The 19,026-nt window shown below is 42.6% G+C and overlaps 1 protein-coding gene across 2 annotated transcripts in view; it reads right to left on the bottom strand.

The window, feature by feature from the left end:
• The window catches only part of LOC121586660 (zinc finger protein 704), a 56,734-nt gene extending 39,545 nt beyond the window's left edge, over positions 1 to 17,189 (bottom strand). Inside the window, exons 1-2 of one of the 2 annotated variants that reach the window (XM_041903559.1) lie at positions 16,354 to 17,189; positions 11,988 to 12,220 (exon numbers count right to left, since the gene is read on the bottom strand). In XM_041903559.1, the coding sequence (XP_041759493.1) occupies positions 11,988 to 12,220; positions 16,354 to 16,611 (491 nt within the window). In that variant the 5' untranslated portion in view covers positions 16,612 to 17,189. Of the gene's footprint in view, positions 1 to 11,987; positions 12,224 to 16,353 lie in introns of both variants that reach the window. The other variant, XM_041903558.1, reaches the window with a different exon arrangement.
• Positions 17,190 to 19,026: the final 1,837 nt, after the last annotated feature.

Raw genomic sequence — 19,026 nt, forward strand, 5'->3', positions numbered from 1 at the left:
ATCAGCTTCTTGATATGCCACACATGTAAGGTTGAAGGATTATCTTGGCAAATGAGAAATGCTCACTAACAGCGATGTAAACAAATTTGTGCAGATTTTAGAGAAATAAGGTTTTTGCGCGTATGGAAAATGTCTGGGATCTTTTATTTCAGCTCATGAAACATGGGACCAACACTTTACAGGTTTATATTTCTGTTCAGTATACATTCAGAGCCTTTGAGGGAAGAAAGTAATACAGAATTTGATTTGAAGCATACCTAAATATAAACAAGAACCGAAGGCTAAATCCTCCTTTGTGAGCAGTTCCACATTCTAAGACGTGAGACACAGCAGTTTTAATAAAACATATCATATATAACTGTATCTCGGGGCGCTGGTTGCAGTCAGGAGGGAAAATAGGTAAATCATCATATAGTTGACTTACTAGAGTATTGATTTTAGGAGTGAGATGTGAGATTGGACAAAAGGCTTGTGGTGTAATGGTGTAAATTATTAGCAAAGCTATTCGATACAATAAATGAGATGTAAAGTCCCGTGGGGCTCAGTTGGAAGAGCATGGCACTCGCGATACCAGGGTTGGGGGTTCGATTCCCAAGGGGGACCAGTACGAAAATGTATGCACTCACTAGTGTAAGTCGCTCTACATAAGAATGTCTGCTAAATTACTAAAATATAAATGTACATGTACGTGTGTGAATGAAAGGTACCTAGACCGTCAGAGCCCCTCAGGGCGTAGTAACCATTATTTTATTTTGTACCTTTATATAACTAGGCAAGTCAGTTAAGAACAAATTCTTATTTACAATGACGGCCTACACCGGCCAAACCCGGACGACACTGGGCTATACATGTTTTTCTCTATTTTACAGTAATTTAACACAGAGTGTCTCCACTACAGTACCAGTCAAAAGGTAGGACACACCTACTCATTCAAGGGTTTTCTTTATTTTTACTATTTTCTACATTTTAGAATAATAGTGAAGACATCAAAACTATGGAATAATATATATGGAATAATGTATTAACTCCAAAAAAGTGTTAAACAAATCAAAATATATTTCTATTTTAGTGTCTTCAAAGCAGCCACCCTTTGCCTTTATGGCAGCTTTGCACACTCTTGGCATTCTCTCAATCAGCTTCATGAAGTAGTCACCTGGAATGCATTTCAATTAACAGGTGTGCCTTGTTAAAAAGTTAATTTGTGGAATTTATTTCCATCTTAATGCATTTGAGCCAAATCAGTTGTGTTGTGACAAGGTGGGGGGTATACAGAAGATAGCCATCCCATCTGGTTTGCGCTTAGTGGGACTATCATTTGTTTTTCAACAGGACAATGACCCAAAACACACCTCCAGGCTGTGTAAGGGCTATTTGACCAAGGAGAGTGATGGAGTGCTGCATCAGATGACCTGGCTTCCACAATTACCCGATCTCAACCCAATTGAGATGGTTTGGGATGAGTTGGACCACAGAGTGAAGGAAAAGCAGCCAACAAGTGCTCAGCATATGTGGGAACTCCTTCAAGACTGTTAGAAAAGCATTCCTCATTAAGCTGATTGAGAGAATGCCAAGAGGGTGCAAAGCTGTCATCAAGGCAAAGGAATCTAAAATATATTTTGATTTGTTTAACACTTTTTTGGTTACTACATGATTCCATATGTGTTATTTAATAGTTTTGATGTCTTCACTATTATTCTACAATGTAGAAAATAGTAAAAAAATTAAGAAAAACCCTTGAATGAGTAGGCGTGTCCAAACTTTTGACTGGTACTGTAGGTCTTTACTTCACTGAGGTTACCATCTTATGTAGGTTACTGTGGACTGGAGCACCAGCAGCAAACCATCAAACATTGCGTCAGTTCTCTTGTAAATCAAAACTTTGAAAGAAACGCAATTAAAAGCCTCAAGGTCATATTCCTCTGGGGAGTTTATTCTAAAAATTCCTCAGGCAATCTCTCCCCCTCTTTCACTCTTATCATCTCTCTCTCTTTTGGTCCCACCTTCTCTTACTCTCTCCATTTCTCTCCCTCTCTCTGTGGTGGTGGCAGAACCATTTATTCCCGCAGCAAGCATTCAGCGTTCGTAGCAGAAATTGGTCACAGGTGTGCAGCCGTGTGCAATGGATCTTAATCTGAAGGCAATAATGGTCCTGCACTGAGGAGAGGTCACGGAGGGGGCCAGGCGAAAGGAACAGGAACTTGAAGCTGTTCCTACTGAAGCCCCAGCCAGAATGGGCTCTCTCCACTCCACGTTCATTAATTTCAGTCTGAGAGTGGGATTAAGCTATTAGACAGAGTTGGAGACCCTATAGCCTACATCCCAGTAAGAGGAGGGGACAATATCTTATTTTGAGTGATGATTTGAAACCTGCTTGGGATTGGGGGGGGGTTATCTGGCATTGTCACATTCTAGAATGCACTCTAGATGCCCCTCACAAAGGAACTACTTGGCTGCTGGAGTTCAGGGCACCCAGTTCGTAGAAGATAACATGAATTTGAGAGAATAGAACCATTAAAGTTTCACAACAAGCTTATCCTCTACAGACACTCTTAACATTAGCCTCCCGAGAGGCGCAGTGGTCTAAGGCACTGCATCGCAGTGTGCCACATAGCTGTGCCACTAGAGATCCTGATTCGAATCCAGGCTCTGTCGTAGCTGGCCGCGACCGGGAGACCCATGGGGCGGCGCACAATTGGCCCTGCGTCGTCGGGAATTGCTGGCAGGGATGTAGCTCAGTTGGTAGAGCATGGCGTTTGCAACGCCAGGGTTGTGGGTTCGATTCCCACGGGGGGCCAGTATGAAAAAAAATTAAAATAATGTATGCACTCACTAACTGTAAGTCGCTCTGGATAAGAGCATCTGCTAAATGACTAAAATGTCAATTTAATTTATAGATACTGTATCTGTTCCCATCTGAGACTTTTGAAAAATAAACACACCATGTACTATGTGGGAAGAGGAGACCACAGCACAGCAACCAACAAGGCTAGATCTGTTTACAGGTTTAAAGCAGGTTGACATAGCCTAGAAAGCCACATTATCCAAAACATTGTGAGTTAAATTATGACTAGAAGAGGCGCTTTTCCTTTCAGAGCCTATTTACTTTCCCTCAGTTTCAGACAGTAAAAAAAAAGGAAGTGACAGGATTTCACTTAGTAACTATAGTACAGCCTGCCTTAGTAACTATAGTACAGCCTGCCTTAGTAACTATAGTACAGCCTGCCTTAGTAACTATAGTACAGCCTGCCTTAGTAACTATAGTACAGCCTGCCTTAGTAACTATAGTACAGCCTGCCTTCGCTAAAATCAGAAAAAAACCGATGGCTGACTTGATGGGAAAGAAAATAATGTCTTCGCCCGTTTGGCAGTTCTTCGGTTTCAGGACGAATGATAAAGGTGTGCCAGCAGACCTGACCCAAGTCACTTAAAGAATATGCAAAATTATTATCAAGGCAAAGGATGGACAGACTACAAACCTCCGTCAACATTTACAAGTCCATCATCCTGCGGAGTTCGCTACTCTGTGGCAGAAAAGGTGAACATGCTGGTGTTCCTTGGCAGAAACCTTTGGCATAATAAGACATGGTAAAAAGCAACTAGACCTAATGGTTCCTCATTACACTTTCATATTGAATTTTAAAAATGTAGCCTATATTCAAATCCAGATGTATCTTATTCGAAATACATATCCTATAGGCTAAAATATTATGTCAAACCTTGAAATAATAACTTGTTTTTTTGTACTAATGAAGGTTATTTTCATACCTATTTTGTTTTGGCTACTTTATTTATTTTGCAACTTACAGTGGGGGAAAAAAGTATTTAGTCAGCCACCAATTGTGCATGTTCTCCCACTTAAAAAGATGAGAGAGGCCTGTAATTTTCATCATAGGTACACGTCAACTATGACAGACAAAATGAGAAGAAAAAAAATCCAGAAAATCACATTGTAGGATTTATGATGAATTTATTTGCAAATTATGGTGGAAAATAAGTATTTGGTCAATAACAAAAGTTTCTCAATACTTTGTTATATACCCTTTGTTGGCAATGACACAGGTCAAACGTTTTCTGTAAGTCTTCACAAGGTTTTCACACACTGTTGCTGGTATTTTGGCCCATTCCTCCATGCAGATCTCCTCTAGAGCAGTGATGTTTTGGGGCTGTTGCTGGGCAACACAGACTTTCAACTCCTCCAAAGATTTTCTATGGGGTTGAGATCTGGAGACTGGCTAGGCCACTCCAGGACCTTGAAATGCTTCTTACGAAGCCACTCCTTCGTTGCCCGGGCGGTGTGTTTGGGATCATTGTCATGCTGAAAGACCCAGCCACGTTTCATCTTCAATGCCCTTGCTGATGGAAGGAGGTTCACTCAAAATCTCACGATACATGGCCCCATTCATTCTTTCCTTTACACGGATCAGTCGTCCTGGTCCCTTTGCAGAAAAACAGCCCCAAAGCATGACGTTTCCACCCCCATGCTTCACAGTAGGTATGGTGTTCTTTGGATGCAACTCAGCATTCTTTGTCCTCCAAACACGACGAGTTGAGTTTTTACCAAAAAGTTCTATTTTGGATTCATCTGACCATATGACATTCTCCCAATCCTCTTCTGGATCATCCAAATGCACTCTAGCAAACTTCAGACGAGCCTGGACATGTACTGGCTTAAGCAGGGGGACACGTCTGGCACTGCAGGATTTGAGTCCCTGGCGGCGTAGTGTGTTACTGATGGTAGGCTTTGTTACTTTGGTCCCAGCTCTCTGCAGGTCATTCACTAGGTCCCCCCGTGTGGTTCTGGGATTTTTGCTCACCGTTCTTGTGATCATTTTGACCCCACGGGGTGAGATCTTGCGTGGAGCCCCAGATCGAGGGAAATTATCAGTGGTCTTGTATGTCTTCCATTTCCTAATAATTGCTCCCACAGTTGATTTCTTCAAACCAAGCTGCTTACCTAATGCAGATTCAGTCTTCCCAGCCTGGTGCAGGTCTACAATGTTGTTTCTGGTGTCATTTGACAGCTCTTTTGTCTTGGCCATAGTGGAGTTTGGAGTGTGACTGTTTGAGGTTGTGGACAGGTGTCTTTTATACTGATAACAAGTTCAAACAGGTGCCATTAATACAGGTAACGAGTGGAGGACAGAGGAGCCTCTTAAAGAAGAAGTTACAGGTCTGTGAGAACCAGAAATCTTGCTTGTCTGTAGGTGACCAAATACTTATTTTCCACCATAATTTGCAAATAAATTCATACAAAATCCTACAATGTGATTTTCTGGATTTTTTTTCCTCAATTTGTCTGTCATAGTTGACGTGTACCTATGATGAAAATTACAGGCCTCTCTCATCTTTTTAAGTGGGAGAACTTGCACAATTGGTGGCTGACTAAATACTTTTTTCCCCCACTGTATATATTTAGGATTTGTACAGTTCGATAGGAAACTAATAGGGCTATTAATTTTTTGCCTATGTTCATTCAAGTGTTATAGGCTATAGAATGTTATAGGCTAAACATTTGTTTTATCTGTTTGTCATTGACTTTTATATAAATGCACAATTTGTAAGCTACTCAAAATAAAATTGTTTGTGAGACAACTCTGACACCAACTCATCATTCACTTATTGAAATTGCTGCTGCGGGGGCTTATGAACGATTGCCCGTTGCGCAATTCAAGGACATCAATAAACACTTGGACAATATTATAAATATTAGTTTATAAGTTTAATTTGTCAAAGTAACATTTAATGCAACTTTTATTGACAGTAGCCTATGTGTAGGCCTACAGTATATTATTGTCCGTTTGGTTTGCAAGGAGGGATTTTCCGACAGCACAATTAATTTTTTCCTACACTTTGCTAAAGCAGAAACGTATCAGGTATGTTTAAACTTCCTATTTGATTAGTCTATTTGTCAATTGTTTGTTCTCTCTCTCTCATTATTGTTGTTTAGGCACAGTTCAGCTGAAATAAAGCTGACCAGAGGCTGCAGGCTTGCTGTGTGTGTGTGTGCGCGCACGCATGCATGCATGCATGCACACTTGCATGCGTGTGTGTGTGTGTGTGAGATTGCGGGCCTGCCAAAGACTAGGGCAAAGCAGTTGGCTAGGTGCTGCTCGGTTTCAGCTCTCGTGGGCAGTCTAGCTGTTTGGAAAAGGAGGTGCTTTCTGTAGCCTTGCGTGTCCATGCATACAGGGACCTTTGAAATGTTTGGATCCTTTTTTTATTTGAATTTGATTGGTGGATTCAAATAAAGTATTTAAAAATGTGTGTGATAACACTAGATAAGGGTCAATCTCCCTGATAGAATATCCTGCTCTAATGCAGGACAAACCATATAATTAGCTGTATATGGAGGATTAATAGCTGTATCCTCACATGGGAGAGGATTAACAAGCTGAAGAGATGCAGAGGTATCGAGATGATCGATAAGCAATCCAGTGATGCCAACAGAAATATCTATATTATCGCTGCTCCTATGCACAAGGCAAATTATCAAACCTTCCGTATCTTATCCATAAAATAAATTCAATCTGAAGAGATATTTTCACTTTAAAATGGTTGAAAAGAGATAAGTACTGTGAGAGCCAAATCAACAGTTCATCAATAGATATTACATCAATATGAGGGCCCAAAACAGCCCTAAAGATGGATCTGGATGGTGTGTGTGTCCGTGTGTGTGTCCGTGTGCGTGTCCGTGTGCATGTTGGTTTTTATTGTACTTTTACAAAGACTTCCAAAATCGATTTCCGCCATCTACTGTCTAAAGGAGAAATAATGCCTAGCGTATAACACCAGTATAGTTTATAGTAGATGAGTGTTTCCCAATTAATGGTAAAAGTGTGTCTTTCTTTTATTAGATTGCACTTTACAGCCATGAAGACGCACTCATTCACTTTTAATTGCGCTGGAGTTGGGAAACAGCAGTTTATGTTGACCACAGAGAGACAATAACAGTATACTGAGCTAAAACCACCATTATAGGTTTTGTCCCAAATGGTACCCTACTCCCGATATAGAGCCCTATGGGCCCTGGTCAAAAGTAGTACACTTCATAGGGAATAGGGTGCCATTTGGGACACACCATTTTATTTGTAAAGTGCCTCTCAGTGTGTGGATGTGTGCCAGTAAAGGCAGATACCTGTAGATTGTTTATACTGTCGAGATTTATTTATATATTTTTCTAGGAGTGGGACTCACTGGGGATTTCCATATATGTGAGTGATTACTGTTGTTAAGCAGAATTTAATGCCTATTCTGAACATATCCGTGGTTGGTAACTCACTTCTCAGAGATCAATGCCTTTATAATCTAAATCTAGAAGGATTGGGCTGCTGAGCCAGGCTGATTAGGCTTATGCTGTTGGTCTACAGGGATTTATATTATTAGCGCGCGTGTCTATGTGTGTGTTCTGATCTTATGACCTACGGATACAGTTGTGCCAACATCCCCATTTAAATTGGGACAGAGCCCTCTCTCACCACGTTTCCATCCACAGTGTTTAGCTATTTCTGTCCGCTCATAAAGGAGTAATAAAGGCCCAGTGCACTACTTCAAAAATATATATATATATTCTGATTTATCAGACACCCCTACTTCTCGCAGCTATGGACAGCTGTGATGCAAACAAGTAGTTTCGGTACAACTTTATAAATGCAGACAGATAATTTGTTTGTTGGACATGATGAGATCTTTTTGTGTTGGTAAAATTAATTATGTTGAAATATTGATATAATAACCACCATATCGAAGTAAACTTGGAGTCACACGATGATACACTACATGACCAAAATAATGTGGACACCTGCTCATCGAACATCTCATTCCAAAATCATGGCCATTAAATTGGAGTTGGTCCCCCTTTTGCTGCGATAACAGCCTCCACTCTTCTGGGAAGGCTTTCCACTAGATGTTGGAACATTGCTGCAGGGACTTGCTTCCATTTAGCCACAAGAGCATTATTGAAGTCGGGCACTGATGTTGGGCGATTAGGCCTGGCTCGCAGTCAGCGTTCCAATTCATCCCAAAGGTGTTCGATGGGGCTGAGGTCAGGGCTCTGTGCAGGCCAGTCAAGTTCTTCCACACCGATCTTGACAAACAATTTCTGTATGGACCTCGCTTTGTGCACGGGGGCATTGTCATGCGGAAACAGGAAAGGGCCTGCCCCAAACTGTTGCCACAAAGTTGGAAGCACAGAATCGTCTAGGATGTCATTGTATGCTGTAGCATTAAGATTTCCCTTCACTGGAACTAAGGGGCCTGAACCATGAAAGAGCCCCAGACCATTATTCCTCCTCCACCAAACTTTACAGTTGGCACTATGCATTCAGGTAGGTAACATTCTCCTGGCATCCGCCAAACCCAGTTTCATCCGTCGGACTGCCAGATGTTGAAGCGTGATTCATCACTCCAGAGAACGTGTTTCCACTGCTCCAGAGTCCAATGGCAGCGAGCTTTACACCACTCCAGCCGACGCTTGGCATTGTGCATAGTGATCTTAGGCTTGTGTGTGGCTGCTAGGCCATGCAAACCCATTTCATGAAGCTCCCGATTAACAGTTCTTGTGCTGACTTTGCGTCCAGAGGCAGTTTGGAACTCGGTAGTGAGTGTTGCAACCGAGGACAGACGATTTTTACACGCTACGTGCTTCAGTACTCTGCAGTCCCGTTCTGTGAGCTTGTGTGGCCTACCACTTCGTGGCTGAGCCGTTGTTGCTCCTAGACGTTTCCACTTTACAATTACAGCACTTACAGTTGACCGGGGAAACTCTAGCAGGGCAGAAATTTGACGAACTGACATGTTGGAAAAGTGGCATCCTATGATGGTGGCACGTTGAAAGTCACTGAGCTCTTCACTAAGGCCATTCTACTGCCAATGTTTGTCTATGGAGATTGCATGGCTGTGTGCTTGATTTTATACACCCATCAGCAACAGGTGTGGCTGAAATAGCCAAATCCACTAATTTGAAGGGGTGTCCACATACTTTTGTATATATAGTGTATTTTCTGTGATCCTCCCACTACGACTAGGGAAAACAGTTTTAGGCTACAGATTAAATAAATTATGATGAACTTCACAGGGTGATGAAAGTGCACGGTGATCTTGATGCTCCTTTCCAATAAATATCGGGGGTCTTATGCTAGTGACATGATGGTCGATGCTGGACTGCCATTTGACAAATAAAAATACTCTCGCTCTTATCCATAATAATCTCATCATGTTGACTAGGCTACCCACACTATCTGCCAGCTGTTGGCTAGAGCGCAGGTGTCAAGACCAGAGTAGGCACATTTGCTATTTAACGCAACAGTTTGTTACAAAACTAGCGGTAGAGTTGAAAATACAATGGAAACACATTGAACTTTAGATTTTTATTTACATGAAATCATAAGCGAAAAAGTACATTGTGTGTGCACTACGTCATCAAGCACTGATTTCTATCTGCAACAAGTCCGTTTGGTCGAAACGCACCACTGGTGGGAAAATGTGCATATTTTCTTTATGCAGATTGCATTATGAATCTATTTGATTACAGTATCTTTATTGAATCACAGCAGTGTAAGGCCTACATGGTCAGATATGTTAAAGCCATATGCATCACTGCTGGTTCCTGTTAAAGCACCTTAAAGGCGACGGATTATATACTTTAACAGATCAGATTTTAATTTCACATCTCAGTCCATCGTCATCAATCCATTGTGCCACATCTACACTAGCGGTCAGAAGTTTTAAAACACCTACTCATTCAAGGGTTTTTCTCTATTTTTACTACTTTCTACATTGTAGAATAATAGTGAAGATATCTAAACTATGAAATACATGGAATCATGTAGTAACCAAAAAAGTGTTAAACAAATCAGAATATATTTTATATTTGAGATTCTTCAAATAGCCACCCTTTGCCTTGATGACAGCTTTGCACACTCTTGGCATTCTCTCAACCAGCTTCATGAGGTAGTCACCTGGAATGCATTTCAATTAACAGGTGTGCCTTGTTAAAAGTAAATTTGTGGAATTGCTTTCCTTCTTAATGTGTTTCAGCCAATCAGTTGTGTTGTGACAAGGTAGGGGGGGGGCATACGGAAGATTGCCCTATTTGGTAAAAGACCAAGTCCATATTATGGCAAGAACAGCTCAAATAAGCAAAGAGAAATGACAATCCATCATTACTTTAAGACATGAAGGTCAGTCAATACGGAACATTTCAAGAATTTTGAACGTTTCTTTAAGTGCAGTCGCAAAAACCATCAAGCACTATGATGAAACTGGCTCTCATGAGGACCACCACAGGAATGTAAGACCCAGAGTTACCTCTGCTGCAGAGGATAAGTTCACTAGAGTTACCAGTCTCAGATTGCAGCCCAAATAAAATAAACTACTACTAAAGGACACCAATAAGAAGAAGAGACTTGCTTGGGCCAAGAAACACGAGCAATGGACATTAGACCAGTGGAAATGTGTCCTATGGTCTGGAGTCCAAATTTGAGATTTTTGGTCTTTGTTAGACGCGGTGTGGGTGAACGGATGATCTCCACATGTGTAATTCTCACCGTAAAGCATGGAGGAGGAGGTGTTATGGTGTGGGGGTGCTTTGCTGGTGACACGGTCTGTGATTTATTTAGAATTCAAGGCACACTTAACCAGCATGGCTACCACAGCATTCTGCAGCAATACGCCATCCCATCTGGTTTGGGCTTAGTGGGACTATCATTTGTTTTTCAACAGGACAATGACCCAACACACCTCCAGGCTGTGTAAGGGCTATTTTACCAAGAAGGAGAGTGATGGAGTGCTGCATCAGATGACCTGGCCTCCACAATCCCCCGACCTCAACCCAATTGAGATGGTTTGGGATGAGTCGGACCGCAGAGTGAAGGAAAAGCAGCCAACAAGTGCTCAGCATGTGGGAACTCCTTCAAGACTGTTGGAAAAGCATTCCAGGTGAAGCTGGTTGAGAGAATGCCAAGAGTGTGCAAAGCTGTCATCAAGGCAAAGGGAGGCTATTTGAAGAATCTCAAATATAAAATATTAAAAATAAAGAAAATCCCTTGAATGAGTAGGTGTTCTAAAACTTTTGACCGGTAGTGTAAGTACACAGTGACATACACTGAGTGTACAAAACATTAGGAACATCTGCTCTTTCCATGACATAGACTGACCAGGTGAATCCAGGTGAACGCTATGATCACTTATTGACGTCACTTGTTAAATCCACTTCAGAGTAGATGAAGGGGAGGAGACCGGTTAAAGAAGGATTTTTAAGCCTTGAGACAATTGAGACATGGATTGTGTATGTGTGCCATTCAGAGGGTGAATGGGCAAGACAAAATATTTAAGTGCCTTTTAACGGGGTATGGTAGTAGGTCCCAGGCGCACCGGTTTGAGTGTGTCAAGAACTGCAACGCTGCTGGGTTTTTCATGCTCAACAGTTTCCCGTGTTTATCACTAAATGTTCCACCACCCAAAGGACATCCAGCCAACTTGACATAACTGTGGGAAGCATTGGAGTCAACATGGGCCAGCATCCCCGTGGAACGCTTTTGACACCTTGTACAGTCCATGCCCCGACAAATTGAGGCTGTTCTGAGGGTGAAAGGGGGGGGGGCCGGTGCAACTCAATATTAGGAAGGTGTTCCTAATGTTTTGTGCACTCAGTGTATATCACAAAGCCTCAATGAACTTCATACATGTAGCATGAAGAAACTCAAACCAAAGATTCCTGAGGAATGACTGCAATCAATCAAAACACCAATCCCATAATACTCCCTGACTACTAGGACAAAGAAATTGAATACACACATGTAACCGATGTGAAATGGCTAGCAATTGAGCAGTTGTGGCACGATGATTGACAAGTGTCGATGGGTTCAGAGGGTCCCTGCTTCGAGCCCAGTAAGGGACAGGGACAGACACGGAAGCAATACTTTTACACACACACGCCCCATCGACCCACCCAATAACACACACACACACACACACTCAGTCTGTCTTACCTAGCGTGGGGCACATCGATGCTGGATGACACCACCTTGCGTTTCTGCTCCAGCAGGGAGACAGAGCGGGTGTGGTCCCTCTCAGGACCCTCCAAGGTGCGCCCCGTCCTCCTGCCGTCCACTGCCCGCTCCCCCTCCACCGCATCTGGGCTCAGGGAGTTGGCCTCCCCGTTCTGGACCGCCATGGTCTGGCCCTGGTGTGGAGTCCCATCCCCCCGGCCGTTACAGGAGCTCTGCTGCAGAGGACAGATATGACTGGATCAATATAGAAGAGTAAAGACTGGGACTATGGGAGGCAAAAATGTAAGAGGATTTGTATCTGGAAATAGAATAAAGATGCGAAATCGCACCACATGTTTGCCTTCCAGTCTTTCCTTTTTATTGGATATAGGCGTATTAGTAGCATATGTGCCATTTGGGACGGCATTACCTGTGGGGTGTCCACAAAGTCATTCTAGCCAATACTCACATGTACAGCCAGTTTGCTAGTGCTGCTAGCTAACACCAACAAGATGTATGCTACCACTGAAGGGTGTTTGACTTTCAAATATGTGAAAGTCTGGACTCTCTTTGTTTGTGTGAGAAAGCCCCTGAAGGTGGTTGCTCTTGTTGCTGCAGTGCTCCGGTGGTGATGACAGCCATTCCCTTTTGCACAAGCAAGCATCTCCCCTGACATTCTGGAAACCACTACCCATTGCAACAATAATGTGAGGCGCCACACGAAGCAGCATACACACACACGCACACACAAAACGACTCGGCACGCAACAGATAGCGTGTGAGCCATGCCGTGCACACTTTTTTTGGGGCACCCTAAATAAAGACATCAACCACCAGACGTGCACGCTGAACACACACACCAGACGCACACAGTGGAAAGGGCAGATCCAGGCCAGGAAGAGAGGGAGATCCACATGGCTAAGTGCACCAGCGGAGCGTTGAAGGACAATATGCCCAACACCCTTACAGTGGGATTGAGATCATCTCCAAAACGCACTGGAACATGGTTAGCTCTCAACTGGAGAGAAAACTACAGGCTACACAGTCACACACACAGCTTTAAACAGTTTTCCAGTTTACTTAGATTAATGAGGTAAAAGATGGATTATTATCTATAAAAACCTGGCTGAGCAAACATTTAACGGGCCAGAAAGACTTTCTGAAAACAGGACTTGAGTAAAACAACAAGATGGATTATCTGAACTAAGAGAAAGATTAACTTTTACCCAGACCAGTTATTTGACTATAACGAAACCAATCTCCATCACTTCCTTTCACAGCCATATGAATGATGATATTTCATGCATGGCAGGAAATTGCAGAGCTAGCCAAATCGGCCATAAAATGTAAGTTGAGTTGCACGCGTCTTAAGAGTATTCAATGTGGGGTAACTGTCTCGCAGCTCCTAAATTCAGGAGATTAATAATGTAAGGCGTTTAACAAGCTACCATGCTGTACACACCACACACACAAAATAATTTTCTTGCTTTAGGCATTAGGTTTTTCACCTCTAGTAGGCCAAAGGTAAAGAAGTTTCCATGCATCATAAATTGTCAATAGCTCAGGAGTCATGGTATACTTGGTTTCATCCTAATGGTATTTGTGTTCAACTCATGTGATGTATTGTTCACAAAGAGATTAGGATATATTTTATCAAATGTATTCAGATTAAATGTTCAACAAATATGCCTAGCCTATACAGTGCTATGAAACATTTAAATATTATTGAAAAAGCTATATATTTGTAGAATTCAGGAGATTTACCTGGATTACAGGTTATATGTACATACAAGGATGTGAATTTACCTAATGGGGAGGGCTTCGCTCCAGGGTAAAGAAAAAAGACTTGCTTACATAGCCAGCCAGAGCATCCAATATTATTGTAGTAAGATATACATGCAATGTTATTAAAGTTTAACTTCCAATGATATGTATTGCTACATAGTAGACTACACACAAAACAAGAGGAGATCAGGAGTACAGTAATTGATTGGTTTAAAAACACTCCATGTGTCTGGTGATGTAGCCTAGTTAACCATTTTGATCTCATTCTCTGAACCGTCACATCACTGGCTTACGACAACCAAATGCAACAGTCAGGATACTGATTAGTGCTTCTCCATTCACCAACACAGGCCTCTGACCGCAGGATCCATTATCCTTCCCTCAAAGCAAGGGGAGGCCTTGCCTTGGCTACACTGCATGGTGAATGATTTTGGCAGAGCGCACGCCAACCTGTGGTCGGTCGGTCGGTTGGTCGGAGCATGAGGAGCAATGTGCTGATGAACAAAGAGTCAGCCATTTAGCTTCAGTTAGGGTCTGTCTGATGTCAATCAACTGAAAACAACAACACATGCCTTTGTCTGTGAGGGAGCCACCTTTAATGGCAGTCAGTCGGTCAATGCTACACCTCCTTCCTTTACAACAACAAGTGGCATTCTCCCACCTCCATCACCCTCTTCCCTCTCCATCCACTCCTCCTTCCTTCCCTCCATCCACTCCTTCTTCCTCTAAAGAAAATGGTGCTCATTTGGCATTCTGGGCACCTTGCCAGAGCTCCAGATTCTTCTCCAAGCCATGCACTTCTCTCCAAGCCATGCTTTGTTACTACGGCTGCTACAGCAACTGCTTGCTGGGAGATGTGACCCTCTTCAGTTAAACAACTCTCACACCCTTCCTCTACTCCCTCTTCTCCTCCTGCCACCCTCTGACCCCTACTCTCCTCCGTCCCCTGATTCTATCCACGTCTTGTCTTTCAACTTTTAGAAGATTGAGCTGTGCTGAGGGAAGCTACCATTCTGTTAGAACGTTATTCCTTTAAAATTATTACATTCTGACTATAAATGGAAATTATGGCTTGTTTATAAAATGTGGTTGCTAGGAGGCGCTGGCTATGAGGTCTTGCATTTCTGTCGTGCCTTTATGCAAGCATACTACTTACATTGCTCTATATGGAACTGTATTTGACCAGTAGTTACATTCTGACTATACAGTATAGCTGTGCCACTAGAGATCCTGGTTCGAATCCAGGCTCTGTCGTAGCCGGCCGCGACCGGGAGACCCATGGGGCGGCGCACAATTGGCCCAGCGTCGTCCAGGGTAGGGGAGGGAATGGCCGGCAGGGATGTAGCTCGGTTGGTAGAGCATGGCGTTTGCAACGCTAGGGTTGTGGGTTTGATTCCCATGGGGGCCAGTATGAAAAATACAAAAAATAATGTATGCACTCTGGATAAGAGCGTCTGCTAAATGACTAAAATGTAAATGTAAATGTATACATAATGGAATGGGCTTGTTTATAAAATGTGGTTGTGCATATGAATACCTGCGCTATGACATCTTGCATTTCTGTCATGCATTTATGAAGATGTTTCCATATGCCTGTTTTGCATTCGTGTCACTGAACTATGACCCCATTGCTTGGATCAAACCCCCAATACGTATTTATAGGCTATGTTATCCAACACAGTCACATGCATTCCCATCTCATCATAGGAGCTGTTTTTATAAGGGACCACCAGGCAGGCAGCCTCACCAGACCATCTTTGTTGTGAAACCATGTGACACCATCAAGCTGGAACTTTTAAAGGCAGGCAATTAGGTCACTCATAACAGGAAGGAATACATATTTATATTTAGGAATACAATGTACCACCCAGTGTGGCATAATAATGACATCTACTATTCTATGCTAGTTATTTAGACTAAAAGTCAACAGTTTTCAGTTGCAGCAAGAAGGACACAATGTGACATGAATGAAACAAATAGCCTAGCTAATGATTACATACTGCTCACTCCCCTACACAATAAAATAAATGCAACTACTGTTATTACATAAATTCATACATTATAATTTTACATATTTCAATGCAATGACGGGTTAATATGCATGAATTGCCAATGTCATATGCGACTGATACATTGTGTACAATCTGGGACGGTTTATTACATCAATGATCGGTCCAAAATGCTGCAGAGCGTGTTTGCCTCGGCTACCTACCCCACTAGGTCAAATCTACAGTCATTCGGTCAGAAAAACACTGCGCATCTAGGGCCCTATCATAATCAATCATTCAATGGGAACCCCTTTGTCCTGTATTTAATGCTAAATATGTTGACAGTCCATTGTTATTATTCAATCTGCAGTTCTGCACCGGAACAGAAATCTCATCTGGATTATTCTGGGTGTGTGACTGTCTGCCTATCATTAACATCGTTGGTAATCGCCGGTTGCAGCGGCGGGCAATGGATGCAATAACACGCTCTCGCTCCGTCTGCGCACGAAGCGGTTAAACGCTGCAAAACACCGCCGCTCAACAACAGCAGGCTTCCCGGCCACACACACAAACAAACAAACAGTCACACACACCTTCATGCTCGATTTGAGCGGTCCTTTCGCCGTCGTTTGGTTGAAGCCCACGGCTATCTCGTCCTCGGAGAATTCTTTCAGGCTTCCGTCTTGCATTAGTAACGTGTAGACGTTACGCCGAGGTCCGGTTGAAACATCTCTGTTTTCCTGCTTGACAGCCTGTACAACTCCTGTCAACGGAGCCCCGTCCCCTGTCGGACTCGGCGCATACACCCGGCTCCCCAGGATTGAACGCTTCACCAAACGCCTCGTATGCATTGCGATAAATGTATAGCACCGATGTTAAAGCGGAATGCGTTCAATATCTATCTATGGACGTCGAGTTAGAATTGATCAACACTGACATGAAAAACACAACACCGCAGCGGACAGACTACGCGCTCCATAAACCCTAACCAAATGTTAAAAAGGGGCAACATACTCTGCTGCTAGCACGGTTCAAAACGAACGATATTCGAAAGCACGAATATGTGTAGAAAATGCAACAAGCATCAATGAATAAACGCATGAAAACAAGTAATTCCCCGCTACATAACCTCTTCAACCGACCCTCTACTTATATTTCTTCGTTCGACCTGTTTATTTTCCTGACCGTTCCCTCTAAACTCGCGAGAGAGCACAAAACACGGAACGGAATTTAAGGACCGACAATGACATTTGTAAGCACATTTTCATCCGAACAAAAGAGCTTCTCCAATACACAAACAACAATTTAATTTTGAGCTACACGAAAAATAATTTAACTTTCACACACATATTTTACACCGGTTTGCCGTCTGACAGGGTGAAATCTGCTGAAATATTCGCGTACAGTTACTCCGCTTCCAGATTCTAGAATACCAGTCCGTAGCCTACTGCCAAGAGCCAGTGTCTCTACCCGCGGAATGCTGCCTGTAAACATGTGCGATCGCGCAGTCAACTTGAGCTCCCATTGGTCGGCCCAGCACACGCCTCCACTGGGCTACGCTAATTTTTTCTGTCAGTGAGGGGATTCGACTATCTGGCCCGGGTTACCCCAGTTGAAGGAGTTTGCACCGGGTGAAAAGTGATCGCATTCGTTTTGGAACCGGGCTGTCTCCCGGGCGTGAGCCAGGTGCCCTGTTCAAAACCCACGGAGAGGTCGGCTCAAAACAAAAGTGACGTAGCCTAGGCTAGATTAAGCACTCTACCCACATGTACATATTACCTCAATTACCTCGACTAACCGGTTCCCCCTCACATTGATTCTACCCGTACCCCCTGTATATAGCCTCCCTACTGTTATTTTATTTGACTGCTGCTCTTTAATTTTTTTATTTAATTTTTACTTATCTATTTTTTACTTAACACTTTTTTGTCTTAAAATTGCATTGTTGGTTAAGGGCTTGTAAGTAAGCATTTCACTGTAAGGTTGGCGCATGTAGCACTTTTTTTATTTGATTTGAGTAATGAGTAGGATTCTGTTTTAACATGCAAATATGATTGCTCTTGATAAAAACGTTTTATCTGCCTTTCCAATGAAAACTAGTTAGAAAATTTGAACATATATCTTATGGAAAATAGATGTATGTTTCTGGATGATGCACCATGCTGCCTAGTTGACAACATGACCGAGCAGCGCAGATTAGTCTACTGTTCGATTTGAGAAAGGCGCTCCTCCCTCACCGCTTTTGCCTGTTCATGTCACGTGCCATAAACCGGTGAACCGGGGTTCAGGTTAATAGAACTCCCTCAAATTCCCTCCAACAGAAGGTAATGGGAGTCGGAGAGGATGCTCCAGCAGATAGGAGGCGGCGAAGCGAAATTTCAAAATCTGTCCACGAAAAATAAACCCACGAATTGAGGAATTGTTGTATGGAGGTCAATGTAGAATTTGGTCATAAAAAAATGTAATTGCTAATTTTCTATGTGAGGCTTGTTTGATCTAATATAAGTTTCGTAATGGTTAGGTTGTTATTATTTATTTTATTTTACAAATGCACTGATTTAAGTGGACACACTTGGCATTTCAGCAACTTTGAAAAAAACGACTTTATAGAGGTCTCATCATGGATTGAACCCATTTTAACATGGACATTGGCATTGAGGGCTTCCACCATCTTAAAGTCGTCAACTGGGTGGGGATTCCCATGAGTTGGGAGCAATCAGCCAATAAAGAAGAAGAAAATGGACTACTTTAAAATGGAGATAGCCACAATGGCGCTGCTCATGCTGTCACAGACGCTATAGTGGCACAGATACAAAGATGAGTCCTCTATCTATCTCTATGGCCTGTTGTTCAAACGCGTATCTGCCCAATCATTGGATAGAATGGTCCCACCTGATCTCGCCTGCCTTCCATCTTTGAGGACATGTATTTCCATTGTTAGTGCGGTCAATCGACTATTTTGTCAATATAATAGACAAGTTTTGGCTCCATTCAAAACAATGACGCAACGATCTAGAGAAGAGGAAACGAGGAGAGGGAAGGGAGAAGGGAGGGGAGAGGAGAAAAAGATGGGAATGTAGCGCAAAGAAAAATGTAGACCAGCCAGGCTCAGCATGACTAGTTGAGAAGCCAGTGTTATTATGTATATTTCAAGCATAAACGAATAGTTTGAAAGCAAATCTAAGCCTACTATTATTCTGTATACTTGTCTTAGCCTACAAAGTTTTATTTTAGGAGCTATGAAGGGCATTACGTTAAAGCATTTC

Source organism: Coregonus clupeaformis, chromosome 17 (assembly GCF_020615455.1).
Source record: "Coregonus clupeaformis isolate EN_2021a chromosome 17, ASM2061545v1, whole genome shotgun sequence".
NCBI lineage: Eukaryota > Metazoa > Chordata > Actinopteri > Salmoniformes > Salmonidae > Coregonus > Coregonus clupeaformis.